This window comes from Pelodiscus sinensis, chromosome 1 (genome assembly GCF_052426305.1).
Source record: "Pelodiscus sinensis isolate ZL-2025 chromosome 1, ASM5242630v1, whole genome shotgun sequence".
In the NCBI taxonomy this organism is placed as follows: domain Eukaryota; kingdom Metazoa; phylum Chordata; order Testudines; family Trionychidae; genus Pelodiscus; species Pelodiscus sinensis.
Genome location: NC_143052.1, coordinates 299,854,977 through 299,873,498, shown reverse-complemented (window position 1 = coordinate 299,873,498; position 18,522 = coordinate 299,854,977). Strand labels below are relative to the sequence as shown.

At 45.5% G+C, this 18,522-nt stretch overlaps 1 protein-coding gene across 3 annotated transcripts in view; it reads right to left on the bottom strand.

Moving 5' to 3' along the window:
• SMAD9 (SMAD family member 9) overlaps positions 1–18,522 on the bottom strand; it is a 58,849-nt gene that overhangs the window by 19,025 nt on the left and 21,302 nt on the right. For 2 of the 3 annotated variants that reach the window (XM_089775500.1, XM_075919157.2), the window contains 3 exons: positions 12,227–12,484; positions 7,811–7,921; positions 169–390 (listed from right to left, as the gene is read on the bottom strand). In XM_089775500.1, coding sequence (XP_089631626.1) covers positions 169–390; positions 7,811–7,921; positions 12,227–12,484 — 591 coding nt within the window. The remainder of the gene's footprint in view (positions 1–168; positions 391–7,810; positions 7,922–12,226; positions 12,485–18,522) is intronic. The other variant, XM_075919158.2, reaches the window with a different exon arrangement.

Below are 18,522 nucleotides of genomic sequence, written 5' to 3'. Positions count from 1 at the left end.
CTGTGTAAAGAGTTACCCTCTGCTCGGTAAAAAATCAATACCTCATCTAATGCTTCAGAAATAATCCAAACATGTGGCTTTACACTCATGTTGGTTAGGTTAGGTAGATAGAAAGACAGACTTTTTTAGTTCTAGGCCATGGATGTTCTTCCAAACCATGTTTCTTACCCTTTCCTATGTGTCGCCTGGTGTTTTCTATAGTAGAATTCCTGTTGACATTGGAGAGCAGTCCAAGACAGAATCTGTTCCTGTTATTTGAAGGATCTGTGAACCCATCTATAAGAATACTCCGAGAAGAAGCCTGGAAAGTTTCTCCTACCCGGTTGTTGAGTTCATAGTAGGCAACTGAGCACCAGTGCTGAGGTTCCTCATAGCAAACAGGTCGAAAGTCTATAGGAAATAAAACAAAATATATCAGGGGCCGGGGTCGCAGAAATGCTTGTTTCTCTAACCCAACTCTCTCAGTCCACGATCGCCATCTAATCAGTCACTATTCAAGAAAAATTGGAAGCTGCTGTTGACATTGGTTTACTGACTAGTGCTTCCAAGTCTGCAGAGAACATTCCAGTGGGACAACCCTTATGTTTAAAATAGAGCATATGTGTAAATTCCATACTGCACTGATGCCTAATCACCTTCTTTAAAGGCTGAGTTAGCTTTGCAATGCCTGAGCAGTTGAGTACTGTATCTGACAAACAGGAGCTAGGAATGAGCAAACTGGTTCCGTTTTACAATAAAAAGTGAGCTAAGCCTTCCTGCATCATGCAATTAAAATCTAACCCCTAGCTAGGAGGTTTTGCACACCTCATCTCTTTGTTTTATTTTTCATTTTCAACACACCTTGGGATTGCCAGTTTCCAGATGAGAATGCAGGCAGAAATTCCAACATGCCACACAAAAGGCCATTGTTGCTGGAACCTCAAGTTTTGTAGATTTAAAGTCTGCATCAGGATCCACTTGGGTGCTTATGTGAACATAATCTTTGAACCAAATCTTATTTGTCTCACGAGCATTAACCTATAAACATGCCATGTCCTTGTGAAACCCAAAAAGCAGTGAAATCCACTCCTGCTGTGAAATGTACAACATATTTCCCACTGAGAGTGGCTATGTAGGTAGCCAGCAAAGATCAATGATGTCCTTAATACTTCCGGAGTATTTATATGCAGGGGGGAGGAAAGAGAAAGGGTGATGGAAACCTGGTGGCTGTCAAATGTACCCATACATTCCTAGCATGGTTACTTCCATCCTTCTTCCCTTCCCGTTGTTTGATGCATGCACTTGTTACTTCTTGTCTTTAATTGAGAATGCCAGCTTGGGGAGAAGGGGGCTGTCCTTTAATACGTGTTTGTACAGTGCTCAGCACAGCAGGGCCCTGACACTAGCATCTGTGTAGTACTGTAACACAAGGAGTAACCGTAATAACTGCACTCAGAGCAGGCCACAGGAAACCTGAGCAGGGGGATTCCTCATGCCATAGATTCCCTGGGACCATAGTCAATACTGCAGCCCAAAGGCCACAGAAAGAGGAGGTCACTCACCTTGAGCGGTAATAACGGTTCTTCAAGATGTGTGTCCCTAATGGTGCTCCACTGAAGGTATATCAGTACTAGAGATGCTAAATATCAGTTAGCTGACTAGTCGATTAACAGCCAGTGTGCTCTGGCCCCACTCCCGAGGAGCCCCCGGCACTCCGCACTACTGCCTCTCTATAAGAGGCAGCAGTGTGGGATGCCAAGAGGGAGCTGGTTCACGAGGGAAGCCAGTTTAAAAATCAAACTCCCGTCACGGACTGCTGCCTGTCCAGGGGGGTCGGAGATCTCAGACCTGGTGCGAGTTGGAATTGAGCCAGGCTGTCGGCCCACCTGGCTCCTAATACACTTAAATGCAGAACTGCAGCAGGGGTAGGTCCTGGACCTGGCACAAGCCAGGACTGAGCCGGGCTGCTGGCCAGCCTGCTAAAAAAATTACTGGTAAGGGGGAGGAAGGAAAAATGCATGTAGTCTATAGCATTAACCTATAAGCTTTTGCTTATGGGTTATCCACCTTAATCTGTACCCCTGGGTCTCTAATAGGAGGTTTTAGGTCTGTTCAGCCTGTGCGAGTGCTCTCCCTCCCTTGTGGTCTGCTTCCAGGCTTTCTAATGCGGCATGGGCGAACCCTGCTTGGTTCCTACTGAGCCTCATACTGAGAACTCCGAAGTCAAGGGGGGAACAGGGCAGGTTGTGAACAGCCCACAGGGACATGCTGTGAATGAAAGAAAGTCCTTAGTCCTATCCAAGTAGAAAGTTAATGCTCTTCTAACATCTAGCACAAAGAACTTGTACCCTTCAAACAGGAGTTCCTCCACTGTCCACTGTTATCTGCAGCTCTCTGGACAACACTGGAAGGTGTAACAAGGAAGCCCACCTCATTCCAACTGCTATGGGGACTGAGCGGGCCGCTATATCAGATACGTCCAGTGACATCTATAGCACAGTTCTAGCTACCAACTGGCTCTCTCTGAGAGTGGCCCGAAACTGCTCCTTCTGCATCTCTGGTAGATGTTCCACAAATGCACTGATTTTTCCATAATTAATAACATCATATTTGGCCATTACAGCTTGCTAATTTGCAATTCAAACTGCAGCATTGCCAATGAATTCACCTTTCTCCCAAAGAGATCTAGACTCTTCCAATGTCGATTGTATGGGGTTAAAATAAAAAGTCTGCCTCTTTGGTAGGGATGTCTTGCACCTGCCTGCAAGAAAGCGGACAAGAAGCAATGGAGGCTGGTGTCTGCCTAATGACTGGGAGGTTCTAGAATCACTTCGTTAACCGGGTGGGCAATTCTGGACAAGAGGCAGTGTGCAGAATATTCACCAGTTTGCAATGCGTCTGTCACTTGCTGCAGATGAATTTGCAGCTCCTCTGTCACCCTCTTGATCTTAAGATCATCACCTAGGGATTGAGGAAGGGGCTTGGGATGTTAAAAAGTGGGCAATTGGGTAAACATGTAACCACTGAAATTGTGGTTACACACACCTGCAGCGTGGGGCGGCAGCCAGCTCCCTGCAGTGCTGCCTCTGTATCTGCTATTGTCTCTGCTGCGTTTACTGGCTCCCATCTGCCACTCTGCTCCCAGGGAACTGGCTGCCACTCTGCATTGCTGCCTCTGTATCAAAGGCAGCAGCAGGTATTGGCTCCCGGCTTGCTCTCAGGGAGCTGTCCAGGAGCCTGCGTGTAACCATTCATGGTAACTGATAAGCCCAGGTTTATCAGTTAACCATGTAAACTGTTATCCTGTTACATCTCTGGAGGGGGTATTACAGCCTCATGAGGGGAAGATGAGAAGATTACGGGGGGGGGGGGGGGGGAGAGGGTAGCTTGCCCTTCAAGTCCTTCTTCCAAAGCTTCCTCCTCCACTGGCTCAGGGATTCTGGACAGAAAGGCTATAAGGAACCATCTGGTGGATCCTCTCTGGGGGTACGTCTACACTACCGCGCTAATTCAAACTAAGCTAATTCGAACTAACGCATCTAGAACTAAAAATTAGTTCGAATTAGCGTTTTGCTAATTCGAACTAGCGCGTCCACATTAAGTGGACCCTGAACCGGGCTTAAGGATGGCCGGAAGCAGTGCCGGCAGGGCATCAGAGGAGGACTTAGAGCGTGGAGATGCTGTCTCAGGCTAGCCGAGGGCTGTGCTTAAAGGGTCCCGACCCCCACCCCGGACAGACAGTTCTCAGGGGTGCCCCGCTTGCAAAGCAGTCCTGGCTTGGAGTGCCCTGAGTGCCCACACTGGGCACATCACAGCACCCGGCCATCAGACAGGCTGCACTTGCCGCAGGCTGCCATCTGGGGAGAGGGGGCAATTGGGGGGGCTGCAGGAGAGCTTCCACCCCCAGAAGCCCGCAGAGCCAGCCCAGTCCTCCCCATCGGGGGCTCGTGCCCCATTCCTCCCTCACCTCCTTCCACTTACCCTTCCCTAGCCCCTTTTCTTGATGTAAAAAATAAAGGACAATTGTCTTAAAAAATGGAATCTGTCTTTATTGAACAAAACTGGGGGAGACTGGGAAAAGGAGGTGGGAGAGGGGAAGGGAGAGGCTGGGAGAGGGGAGGGCAACTAAAATGATCAGGGGTTGGGAACAGGTCCCATATGAAGAGAGGCTAAAGAGACTGGGACTTCTCAGCTTAGAAAAGAGGAGACGGAGGGGGGACAGGATAGAGGTCTCTAAAAGCAGGAGTTGGGTGGAGAACGGTGCATACAGAAAAGTTCTTCATTAGTTCCCATAAAGAAGGACTAGAGGACACCAAAGGAAAGGAATGGGTAGCAGGCTTCAAACTAGTAACAGAAAGTTGTTCTTCACAAAGCAAAGAGTCAACCTGTGGAACTCCTTGCTGCAGGAGCCTGTGAAGGCTAGAACTGGAACAGAGTTTAAAGGGAAGTGAGATCAAGTCATGGAGGTTGGGTCCATGGAGTGGTATTAGCCAGGGGGTAGGAGTGGTGTCCCTGCCCAAGGTTTGTGAAAGGCTGGAGAGGGATAGCACTAGACAAATGGCTTGGTCACTGTCTTCGGTCCATCCCCTCCAGGGTCCCTAGGATTGGCCGCTGTCGGCAGACAGGCTACTGGGCTAGATGGACCTTTGGTCTGACCCAGGACGGCCATTGTAAGCTCAGGGCTCAGGGTCGGGGGTCTCAGTGGACCCCCTTGATTCTCTTGCACACCTGCTCCTGGGTGGCCAGGCTGGCAGCTCTCCTGCCCAAGCCGGCCACTTTACTGTGCCTAGTGCGGAGATTGTGGACAAGGTCCACGATCTCCGCACTAGCCCAGGCGGGTGCCCGCCTCTTGCGGTCCCGGGCAAGCTCCCGGGAGCCGCCAGCCTGGTCCCGGGAAGAGGAGGAGGGCTGGGGGGCATCAGGTGGGTGGCTCGATCCGTGCCAGGTGCAGGGTCTGCTGGTTGGGTGCTGGCAGGCTTGCACCTGGCATGGGCACCGTAGCCAGCCCGTGCCCCTTTAAGGGCTCCGGGGCCGGGAGGGGGGCAGACGAGTTTCCCTAGTGTTGGCCAGAGTGGCCACCAGGGAAAGCTGGGGAGGGCTAGCCTCCCACTAGTTCGAATTAAGGGGCTACACACCCCTTAATTCGAACTAGTAAGTTCGAACTAGGCTTAATCCTTGTGAAATGAGGATTACCTAGTTCGAACTAAGCGCTCCGTTAGTTTGAATTAAATTCGAACTAACGGAGCGCTAGTGTAGCGCCTATGAAAGTTAGTTTGAACTAACGTCCATTAGTTCGAACTAACTTTGTAGTGTAGACATACCCTCAGAGACAATGGATGCCCGTGGCATGTGTACATGAACCAAGGATCTATAGGTGAGGGAAGGGCCAGGAAGGTTGCCAAAGGGACCGATAGCATGATCGTGGGTCAGCTTGTTGGCACTGAGGACCTTTGTATTGCAATGACAGGAGAAGGAGAGAAGCCAGATCAATGATATTCTCCTGGTCACTGTCAGATTCATCACTGGGTAAGGCTAGCACTGACCAAGGTATTGATGACTCAGACTGGGGCCGAGGATGATTGCAGACACCAGGGTATGCGCGGTACGAGGATCCCGTTACCAAGTAATGGGGACTGCGGTTCGTCACTGACGGTCCCTCAGTACTGTGGAGAGTGGCTGTGGCACCCTGTTGGTACCAATGGTTGTGAAGGTGCAGAGCACTCCCTAGAGGGGAGTTTTGTCGCATTTGCGAACAAGGTTAAACCAGTGCCGCTCCTTTAGAGACAATATGGCATTTATCTTTCTCCCCTGGCTTCTCTAGGTGGTGTGGCCAAGCTCTCAGAAAACCAGTTGCTTCTGGGTACAGCACTTCAGAGCTGCCAGTACTGAGGTGGCTAATTACACGGGGGACACCCTTTGATAGGCTGTTTTTGGGGGCTTGGAGCCCTTTTCCCGCAAGCTTTTATGGGAGGTAACTGCTGCTTTTCCCCCACATCTGAAGCTGAAGTTTCCAGGGAGGATTCAGTCAACATTGGAGTCTCCTGATAGCTAAAGTGCCTCCTCCATAAGGAGGACTTGTAACTTAAGCTCCCAGTTCTTGTGGGACCTCTGCTTTAGCAGAGGGAGCACTTCTGAGGGATATGAGACCGGACATCATGAGAGAGTTGTCCATTACAGGAACCAAGTCCTTGCAGGAGAGGCACTTGTTGAAGCTGGGAAAGCCCAGCATTCCCGGAGCTGGGGGTTTGCCCACGCAACACTAGATGGCCTTGGAGGTAGACTACATGTGCGGGATGAATGGACCCCTGGTATCTAAAATCTCTGATTATAGGTGAAGGGATGCAGATACACTTACAGTGGAACACCCCTAGGGACACTACTCAAACAAGAATAGTTGCAGAATGGCTATCAGCTGTTGCATTCTCTAACCTTTTGCATGGGGCTTCCAACCCTTCCAGCTTTCACTAGATCTCCCACCGGAGCATGGGGATGAGGATCTGACCTTCTGTACAGCAGTGACACTAATTATTTATAAAACACATGCATGAATTACAGCAGTATGACAAAAGGAGATGGAAATACTAAAGCCTCTAAACACAGTGCTTTATAATGGATAAGTAACTCACACCAAATTGAAGTAGATAAAGTCCTGGTTTTGACTTAGCTCTTGCTGCATTATACATTCCTCCTTCCTCTCATCCCTTATTTCATCTGCATACTACAACCTGGATAATGGGCTTTGCTTTCATTAATACTTCTCTAAGTTTTGTGAGCCCATAAATGCAAGAAAAATCTTGGTACCCAGGTCATGGAATTCTTAAATCCCTCCCTTGCTATTAAATGACAAGCCTGGGCTGCCTCCTTAACCTCAGAGCTGGTAACACCCACTGTTACAGAGAAGCCTCATCCTCTGATCAGGGATCATCAGTAAAGCTGGATCCTTAGGTTCCATAGGTGACATCTCACCTCACCTGGACAGGCTCAGGGAGGAAGGGTATTTCCTGTGGACAATCCTCGATGGCCTATTGTCTTTGTGCCCATAATGAGAGTGCCCTCTATTCTCATGGGGCATCCTACAAGAAGAGTTCTTGAGTTTAGATGCTGAAAGCTCCACTCCAAAGCAGGAGCTTGGAGGAGGACCGATGGTCAGCTGAAGCTGATGTCAGGCAGTCTCTGTAGACTGAATAAGAGAGAGGCCACATTCTTCCTCAGGTGCTTAAATGGAGCTCACAGGCTTCTCGAGTTCTGGGTGGGAAGGAGTGACAGATCCTGCACTTGGCAGAGATTTGTCCCTTACCCAGACTGAACATCAGTGATGCCTGTACTCTCTCATGGAAAAAGGAGCAAGAGTCAGCGATGGAATTCTTGAATCCTGGGAGCACAGACACAGAGCTGGGGAGGCAATTCCCCAGCCAGGGGAAAAGAAATACTCCATGCTAACTATAAAATTGAATTACTAAGCTTTAAATATTGTCTTTCTTTGCAGGTTGTACAACTGAGCAATAGAAGACATGATTCTGACTCAGACCATGTGGTAGTAAGAAGGAACTAGAGAAGTGTTGACCTGCACTGCCTCTTTTGCACCCTCAATCAAGAGCATGAAGAGAACTATGTGCATATGGGCAGGCCAATGGAAATTGATTTGAAGAATTTCCAGACTCAAGTGCACATTGCGAATCTATACCCACATATGGAATACGCACAGGGACCAGCACACAAAGAACAGCAGGCCCTCCTACTCTGAAGTCGCTATAATAATTGACTATGAATTTTTCCCTGCGGAACAATACAAATACTTGTGTATTTTCAGTTTCTCCATTAGCAGATTTACCTCCATTGGGCAATGATAGCACTAACTGATTGTCAGGTGTTGAATCCATTGATCGTCCATTTTGGTTTCCTGGTGTTTCTCTTGCATTGTAAGGTGGGGGTGGTGTTTCAACTAAAAAACAGAAAGACACTGAGATCAGCAAGTTGGTAAAGTCTACCCAGATGTGCCTGGTCATTCTTCAACTCTACTTCAGTATAGTTTAACTGGAGAAGGATCCACACGAGAACCTGAGTCTGAACTTCTGTCCTCCTCAAACTCCAGCTCAAGACTGTTTCAGATTCAAATCCCCGGAGAGAAAACTGTCCCTATGGTTTAGGCTCTGGATTAGGTCCAAAGGCAAAAGGGTCCTAATTTCCAGATATGGTTTGGATGTGGCCCAAGATTATAGAAGTTTCAACTTTGATTTTGGCACTAGTCAGTTTGCACCTAATCTCCTAGGAAAGAGACTGACATCCATCCTAAGGGTGGAGTTCCATAAATAGGCTCCTTGAACCCAGCCCACTTCACATGCAATCCTGGTGTGGATGGTGAGCAAAGACACACTAGCTGACCTCAACTGCCTGGACAGGAGGAGAGACAGCCACACACAGGCCTATATTAATATACAGGCAGCAAGCCCTGAACATGAATCAGATGCACTATAAGCACAGTGCGGAAGGCAGGCATTACTACCTGCCTTGCCCCTGTGCCGTGAAGCAAAGAGAGCCGTAGCATTCTGCAACCATGGCAGCCTCTGGATCAGATTCAAGCAAAGATTAATCAGGACTGAATTACAAGTCTAGCGTGGAGATGAGGAATGTGGGTGTAACCATTGTGAGTTCTGCTTTAGAATGAACCGGGCTCTTTCCAGGGCTAGAGATAGCCACTATGAAGTGCTGTTGTACTATGTATGAATTTCCATGCTGGAAAGCAATACAGAAGCACCCCAATTCTCCTGACCTGCCCCCAAGTGGTGACTTTGCCCTGGGCATAACAGAGGTGCATGAAGCATTCACAAATGCTTGAAAAGGAGGTGGTGCCTGAAACATCATGTAAGTTTTATTCGGAGTGAGTTTCAGCCAACTGTCCCTCCCCATCCAAAAAAATCCATCTGTAAAACAGCCAAGAGATAGTTACAGCAGGACAACAGGAAAGAAGGCACAGAGGTAAAAGACCATAGTGTTATTGGAGATCCCAGTCTCCCATCAGGCTCACACTTATTCAACAACTGAAGGAACAAAAGAGCATAGTAGGGAAACTGGACAACAGTATGTACCCCAAGCTTTTGGAAACTCTCTTTTACAAGGCAATTCAGTGACAAAAAAGAGTCATGGCAGTATCCATACCTATCACAGACCACAGCTAGCCCACCAGCATCTGATGATCGGACTAACATAAGCAGCAGAGAGCAACCACCCTTGTCCCTTACTGGCAGATCTTCTACCATGTTAATAATCAGAACTGTCTGGGTCATGAAATGGTCTGGATCTAGATGTGCAAAGATATTTTTAAACAAAAATGATCTAATGCCCATTGTCCTTTGCAGAATAAATATTTTAGAACAGAAGCTGCAGTTCCACACATGTAAGTGCAGATAGAGTTTGGCCCATCAAACATTTGACCACTTCTATTAGCACCTTCCCTCTAGCCTTAGCCAGCCAAGAAGCTATGGCACTGGCAGCTGACTACCAATGCCAGCCTGCTTCTCGGAAAGGGAGAGGCTGATGCTTATGCAGGACAGATGAAGTATTCATCTTCTCATACTCTAGGGAGGGCTAACTCTCTTTTAATCTCACCAATCTTCTTGTCAAAGGACCATACACACTAATGAAAAGTAAACAAATGAATTTGCAGAACAGCCCTCCTAATTCCTGAATTGTTTTATTTATAGAACAGCAGCCTAGGAACAGCAAGACATATCCTCCATTCTAATATACACCAAGAAGGAACAGAGTGTGTTAGAAAGCTGAAATGAAGACCTTGTTTTCCCGTGAGGAAAAAAAAACAAACAGATATAGATTTTGATCCTGCAAACACTGAAGCACGGGAGTAAAATTTACTCATGGGAGTAGTAATGCAATGGGACTATAAGCAGGTAAACACCTGTGGAACTTTACATGTCTGTTGGACTAATAAGAGTATCTAAGCTGAAATTCCCCCGTGTAGAGAGACAGCAAAAGATATCTGTGTTGGCATGTCTTGGCATGATAAATGGACATGGGCGAGAGTTGATTTATTGGGAAGACAGGGTTAGAAAGGTAAACAGATCAGCAGGCTGGAAACAGCAAGTCTACACTGGCCAAGATAAGGGGGAAAACACCCAGGCAACCATTTACTATGTACAAGTTAAGTTGGAAACATGAAGATGGGGTAAAGAATAAGTTGTCCATGGACAAAGCATGCTGTACAGGGACTGGTTCCTATAAAGTGAACAAGCCAATCCCAAAACAGGTATCGTGAAGTATGGTAAATACAATGTAATCTGTACATGTCTATAAAGGAAAGTTTTCAGTGTAACTTTGGATGTGTTGTACACTCTCTACCAACCCCTCCACTTGAGTCTGATTGACTCAGCATAGCTTTGCTGTATGCCAAAAACAAAAAAGGAACCTAAGTGACATGACTGGAGTCGAACTGAGTTATTGGAGAACCCCAATACTATGCACAACTTAAAACTCTAATTTCCACTTACATTCTCAAAATAAGTGGTGCAAGGGCATTGGGTATCCAGCCACACAGGATGAATTCACCTAGAGCAGATAACTACAGACTAACTTGTAACATGACCACAAGACTGGCAAAACAGAAAGTGCTGCAGTAGCCAGATTGATGTCATTATTATGCATATTTCAGCAGTGCCCAGGACCAGAGCAACAGATAGAAAGTAGGATCCAGGCATCAGAGCAGAGGAAGCACCTCTGGGACACACCTGAGGCTGTTGATTATCCACTTGCTGGCTCTGGTGGTTTCTTCTGTGCTGTTGCTGCTGCCTGGATCCTCTCCCATGTCTGTTGGACAGCAGCAGTGCTGAGGAAATATCTGGAGCCAGCAAGTGGACAGTTAACACACTGCTAGCAACAAGGAACCAGCCACAAGTAGAGGGGGGCTACTGGAAGGCCACAAGGGGAGCAAGGATAATGGTGGGTCCTCAAAAGAAACAAATTGCAGTTGGTGGTAGCCTTAGTAAAAAGTTTGGGAACCAATGTGTTAAGCACTGTACAAACACATCACTAAGCTGTTTTGAGTAGCTTACAATCTAATTTGTGGAAAGACACGAGAAGTAATGACAACGAAAAGGAAGGAAGGGGGAAGGGAACCTGAGGGTTATTAAAAAAGGGTCATGCGGTTACCCATATAGCTATTGCATATCTTGGAGGTTTCTGACATTACCACAGTCTTTTTAATATTAAATAAAGTCAGCTCTCCCCGACAATCACAATCAAATAATTTTGTCTCCAATTCAAAATCACGTATGCTCTGATGTGCTAAAAATGCAGATTAAGCCACTTTCAGGTGGTTTTACAAGTTTCCAGGATCTACTGAATTGGGAGGACATTGTAATTTATAATTGGCCTGATCTTTCTAGAGCATGAGTATAAATCAGGAGCAGCTCCTTTGAAGTCAACAGTCATTAAGGTGTAAAATCATAATGAGTGAGAAGAGAGGCCCTAATTGTATTCCCAGAATGAGAGGATGTATCAGTGAGGTTATGGAATATAAGGTAAAATGATTAAAGATGCAAAAAAGAAATGATAGAAAAGGTAGGAAAACAAAATCTTTCTAAGTCCATAGTGTCAGAACAGATAGTATGAACATTTATAACTGGAGCAGAGCCTGAACCAAGATTTCTGTAGTAATGTTAATTTGGAGTTGTTTTGCATGGCATATGCTGAACACCACAAGTAATGATATATTCTTAGAAACTTTAAATAAATAAAAAGTTCACAATATGTGCAACACAAATGAGTGAAATTCACAAAGAAGGGAACTTTGGAATGGACTCAGCACTCTCTGAAGTCAATGGAATTCTTTCCATCATCTGCAATGGGTGCTGGATCAAATCAGTTGCATTTTTTCATCTCCTGAATTAAAACTTTCTACTCATGAATTTCAAGTGACATCAACAGAAGTCGTTATCGTTTAATTGTCCTGGTTTTCCTCCTCTCCCACAGAAAAGTCCAAAACTATTGAATTTGGGGAGTTCACAAGCTCCACTGACTTTCCTGCTGGAATTTCTAAGCTCCTTGAGAGCTTGGTTTGCCCAGAGCTCACAGATTGTATTAAAGGAGATCCTCATTCAATTTCTTTTTTATCTATTGATCCTCCTGACACAACATGTCTATTCTTTGCTTCAGCCTCCAAACACAAAAGCCAGATCTCCTCCTACACAAAAGCTGCTGCACAGCTAGGCGTTCGGAGACCACTGTTACCTCTTACCCGTGTGTTGATATGGGCTTCCTGGTCCAGAAGAACTTCCTGGGGAGTTGGGGTAACTGATGCTGCTGGGTGACTGAGAGAACATGTTACTGGGTGATGATGGAAAAGGGGTGCAGGGAGTCTGCTGGAAAGAATCAGGATAAGTGGCATTATGTGGCATCAGAGGCTCACTGTGGAGGGAAGCACTCCGGAACTTGGCAAGGAGGCTGAGGTGCGGGTTAAACTCACTGTGTCTTGGAACCAATACTGGAGGCAACACTGAAAATAAAAACAAGAGAGTGTGTGTTTTAGCCAAGCGCCCACCCTAGTATGCTGTATTTCTTTCTGCATCTGAGTGATACACCGCACTACCAAAACATCACTCCACACATATTATTCTCTGAATGCTGCTCTGAATGTGTTACATGTTTTAAATGCTCTGTACCATTGTCCTCACAGTTTTTTGTTGCTATTGAATAAGAATAGGTTACAACTCAGTCCAGCCATAACCCTTCTTTGAAGCTAGAGGAGACTACATCTGCCCAGCAGCTGAGGATTCCTCTTTCTTCAGCAGCAGCATTAGATGACTTATACAATATGACCAAGTTTTCAGATAGCAGACCCGCTTCTGCAGCTGCTACATGAACAAAACTTCTATATTCTTCAACAAGGAAAGATAGTTTGCATGCACACCTACCCTCTACCCCTAAAATAATGGAAGTGGTAAATTTATACTCATTAAAATTACAACTCCCACAATCTGTTTTCCGGGATGCTAAAGAAGTCAGAGATATATTCAATACTCTTGATAAACAGGATTTGTCAAACTCGGAACCCACTTTAAATAGATAAATAGGCACTTTTCATATGTATATTTTAGGGTTAGGGGTCAGTATAATTACCGGAATTATATAAATGAGAAAACTGAGGCAGAGAGAGATTAGAGGCCAAATTTTAAAGGATATTTAGGTATCTGAAGATGCAGAGAGGTGTTGACTAGGATTTTCCTATAGCATTCCTTTCAGGTCAATTAATATATTTGTTCTGGTATTTCAACCCCGGTTCAGAGAATCAGGCGAGTGAAGGTGCTCAGGATGGAATTCATGTAAAAACAGCAGAAAGACAGACTTGGATAGATATGGTTGCCAACTTCATAGCAGAATCATGACTACAGCTTAAGAGCCTGAAATAACCCTTTATGCACCCTAGTCTAAGGACTAACCCTATTAGCAAGGGTGAAAATTAACTTCTATTGCTATGTTGCTCCTAAGGTCATGACCCCAGCGATGGAAAGGGAAAGAGCTGTGTATGTGATGTATTTAATCATTGCAAATTGTCAATTAATTTTCCATTTAAGACATTATATGGATGTAAGTCTGTCACTTTTATTTGACTTCCTTGTTTCATTTCATTCTCTTGCCTTTTCTGTGAAAAATGGGTATGTGGTATTGCCTGTCTGTAACATCTGTTGTTTTCAAAATCTTCTCTCTCTCTCTCTCGTCATACTGTACCCTCTTTTTCTCCCCCTTCCCTCTGAAGTTGTTTCTTCTGTCTTCTCCCCATCTCTCGTTCAACATCATATTGCTCTTGTATAACCTCCTAGCCCATCAGCCTTTTTCTGTCTCCTGACTCCCCAGCCCCCAACACTCTCACCCGCCCACTGGTACACAACACTGTATTCACTGTCCCAAGGCAATGCCCAAGAGAAAAGCCATCACCTCAACTACTGGGAAACAGGAAAGGCACTCGGATTCCTATTGGTGCTGTCCATAAGTCTATTCTAGGATTCCATCTGTCTAATATGCCGCTTACCTGAATGCATTTGATAAACTGGAACCCTTCCACCACATACCAAACCCTTCTGGCTGCTGGGAAGAAGGAAGAATATTTTTTCCTGTTTCTCTGTCCTGGTTGCTAGGAGTACCCGTGGGTGGTGCCCTCCCCCCCTCCCCCTACCAATCTCCTGATTATAATAGGCTGGAAGGGGTGTGTGTGTCTCTTAGATGCTGCGGTTTAATATTTGTCTTTCTCCAGTAAACAGTTTCAGGGCTTGATGCTGCTGCTCTTTAGGATTTCCTCAAGCAGCAGCATGAAACTGCCCTGACTTTTCCAGGCAGCCCAAGGGTTCAGAACTGCCACAGGGGATGGCTATGCTCAGTTTTCATTCTCCTGTAGGTTGTGAAAACTCTGAGCAGGAGCAGTCTAAGCTTAGGAAGCTAGCACTGCATCATTTGTGTTCTCTTTATATTTGGAAGAGACTAGTAGCACTTTAAAGACTAACAAAACATGTAGATGGTATCATGAGCTTTGATAGGCACAGTCCACTTCTTCAGATGACTGGAGTATTAATGATACCATCACAGGTTTTGTTAGTCTTTAAGGTGCTACTAGACAATTTGTTGTTTTTTACGTTTTTCCAGTTACAGACTAACTTGGCACCCTTCTGAAGTTTTTATATTTGGAAGATTTGCTTTGTTCCATGAGCTCGATAAACCCGGCTTGCTATGACTAGCACCTACACACTTTTCCTCCCATGCACTGCTTCTGCCACATCATTCCATATTTCTGCTGCCTGCACCTTACTGTAGCTAATGGAGTAGAAGGGAAGGTGGAGGATTATTGACTGTGGTCAGTGCATCTCCAGAGGTTCCTTATTCTCCTCCTTTGCCTGCAGAGGCTGTTCTCTGATACCTAAGAGGTGTCCATGCTGGAGACAGGGTGACCAGAGGTATGACACAGAAATAATGCAGGACGCCCCTCACCCTGGTATGCAGGAGTGATTTACTTAAATCATCTCTACTCTCCGCTGTCCCTTTCCCCCACTTTTTGTCCTGTATCTGTTGCTGGCCCTGGGGGCGGGGAGGTGTATCATTCTTCCTGCTCATACATGAGTGTGACAGTGTGCCCCTGGCACAGCTGGAGACTTATGGGGTGATCCTCTGAGTCCAGGCACAGCTGCTCCTGGACTACTGGCCATTGCCTTCCACCCTCATATAGTGCAGTGCAGCTTGCGGAAAACCTGCCTTGGCACCCGATAAGGATGTGGTACTCATACACCTAGTTAACGTGTCTGGGGCAGCAGTTACTAACGAGCACAACAATTTTTCACACGTTTATCCCCATCTTAAAGTTGTTTAATGAAGGGTACAACAGCACACCTTCAGGTTAGGCAGAGTTTTATGCTTTTGGCAGTGCAGTCCTAGATGAGATTCCCCCTTCCTTGTATGTCTCCTGTGTCCTTGATCATTGGCAACTCTATAGTAACAACAGCACGTGAAGAGGAAAAAATGGTGAAGAGGCAGATTTCAGTTTTAAGCTTAACAAGGATTCAGATATATTCCCTAGTGTCCTTTTCACTCCTACACCACTGCCACTTTTCCATGCTAACAACCATACAAATATTGTGGAGTAGATTTTTAGGCAGCCCACTGGCTGGAAAGTTACCACACCTTCCTTTTCTACACAGCTGTTCTGGACAATGAGACTCATTTATAGAAAGTCAAAAGTTCACTTATGCTTCTGCTGTCTGCAGCAGCATTGCATATTGGAAGCTCCATTATCTGTCATCCAGTAGACAGAATGATTTCATTTAAAAGCAACAGAGCAGGCAGTTTTTACATTATTTTAAAATTGCAATTTCGGTTGGCAATAATCTGTTTCTAACTCCGACTTCTGTCCTGGAGAATGGGAAAATCACTCTAGCCATCCAATCCACCTTTTTTGAATTAGAAGAATTATTCCCTATCTCTAACTCTCAGTACTGGGAATAAGGGGGTGGAGGGAGGGTTTTAAAAAACAGGGAGTGACTATGGTGCTTTCTAATAGCATTTATTGTGCACTGGGTCAAGTCACTGTTTGGAATCTAGGGATATTAAATATCGGTTAACTGAACAGTCGAGTAACCTCATGAATTCTTACTGGTTAGTCGACTATTCTATAATTCTCAGGTGGGGGGGGACAGCAGCCAGTGCTTTCCAGCCTCACTCCAGAGGAGCCCCCTTCCAGCCTTGCACGGCTGTCTCTGTATGGTTTAAAAACTAGCTCCCCTCATGAACTGACTGCCTGTCACCCTGTGCTGCTGATACAGAGGCAGCAGTGAGGGGTAGCAGAGCCCGACAGGGGGTGGGTGGGTGGGAGAGGCAGTGTGAGTTCCTCCACCCGACACAAGCTGGAACTGAGCCCAGGCTGCCCACCTGCCTGGCTCCTAATACCCTTTAAATACAAAACTACAGCGGAGATAGGTCCCAGACCTGGCGCAAACCAGGACCGAGCCAGGCTGCCTGCCCACCCTCCCATGCAGCTCCTAGTACACTTTAAATGCAGAGCCGCAACAGGGGTAGGTGCCAGACCTGTCACAAGCCAGGACTGAGCTGGGCTGCTGGCCAGCCTGCTAAAAAATTTACTGGGGGGAGGGGAGATGCATATAGTCTATAGCATTACCTATAAGCTTTTGCGTATCAGTTAATCGCCTACACTGTTGCATCCCTATTGGAATCCATCACCAGTTGTGGGCTTGGGGCAGTTTCAGTGGCAGAAACCACACACAACCTATGTTCTGTCATTTGGCACATGTCAAAAAGCAGACAAGGTGGCCTGAGGAGAGAGAAAGGGGTCAGTGGACCTGGAGTTCCAGGCTGGAGCTTTGGGTTGATCTCCCTGGTGGATAACTACTGCCTCTTCTTTCCTCTCACCCCACACCAGGGTGAGTTCTGCCCCTCTCTGAAACAGGAGAAACTCACTGAATAGATTAGAACCCACTGGTTTTGAATTTAAAGTATGGATTTTAGTATAGAACTGGTCACTCAGGAGAAGGAACAACAGAATGGGAACAATGGAATTTATGGGAAGAGTGAATAAATAATAAAGGACATCTGTGGAGATCAACAGAGTGAAGCAGTTCTGTGCCATCACGGGGATTATTATTGAACAATCCAAGATGCAGTTTCTTTAGCTCCTGAAGCTAAGATGCAAAGAACCTCACATAACGCAACAGGAACCACCTATAGATATGGAGACTATTGTATTTTTCTATAGCTAGCCAGAATTGTTATTTAAATGGACTGCAACCTACACAATTGGGAGCTGTCAAGGAGAAGAGTTCCTCATGCTAGGACCAGATATTGAGAGAGCTTGACCCTTAACCCTTTGGGCTTAAGCGCAAAGACAACAAACTTCAAAGTCCCTGCAGCAGCATCCAGAACTGTCACAACATAACAGCTGTTAACAGACATGGAACAGACCATAAAAGCTGCACTGCTTGTGGTTAATATACCGATTGCAGTTATTCCTGATTTACACCAGCATAAGAGGACAATAAAGTCAACAAATTTCAAAGGCCAAGTTACACAGAATGGATATTATCTTCAAAAAATCTCAAAAAAGATGTGAATAGGTTATTTAACTAAACCACAAAATCAACTACTTCCACCCAAATTAACAGACCACTATCAATTAACTCCTAAAAATATTTTTGTATCTAAAATCTTACAAGTGGAGATCCATTTCAGAGTGAGAGCTCGGAGGAGCCATTGTTGCATTTATGGGTATGTCTACACTAGCCCCCTATATGGATCTAGGGAGCTAGTGTAGACATACCCTATGTTAACAAACATTGTTTTCTCTCTTCAGTTATACAAAACAGTAATAAAAGCAAAATCCCATGGTTCATATTATCTGACCTTAATTAATTTCACTTCAAGGTTTATGACTGACAGAGGATCATCAATGGCAATACCTGGTTTACAGTTACTAACTACAAACCCAATGCACCAGTAAATTGCCACAAGACTGGGGTGGCAGACAACAGTTTTACAATCATTGTTTAGCAGTTTCTTTGCCATGCAAATCCAGTGATCCCATGATAAAGGCAGGGATTTCCAATGCTGGTTGAAGTCTACCCTGAAGATGACCTTCAGCAGGAAAATTTAAAGTAGCATGAGGAAATGGGGCATGGAGTGAGGAAGGTATAAATGTTCACCTAGATATGAAAAACCCACAGCAGCAGAACAACAATGGGTCTTTTATGAAGACTAGATTGAGCTAAGGTCTAGGATCTTTGGTGTACCTTTATGACAATTAATTCATCCCTTTGGATCTACTCTAATCTTTAAAAATGCCATGTACTACAATTAGCAAGTCAGTTTTTGTCATTTTAGAGTCAGACAAAGATCTAGTCAGGGTTGAGAGACTAGTTTGTCTTCATGTTAATAGTCACAATATTAACTGGTGATGATGTTGGGGTAGCTAGAACCCAATATATCAAAGGGAAAAAAGGCAGTCAGCACCCTGGACAAGTTCCTGATGTCAGAGTCTCCTCT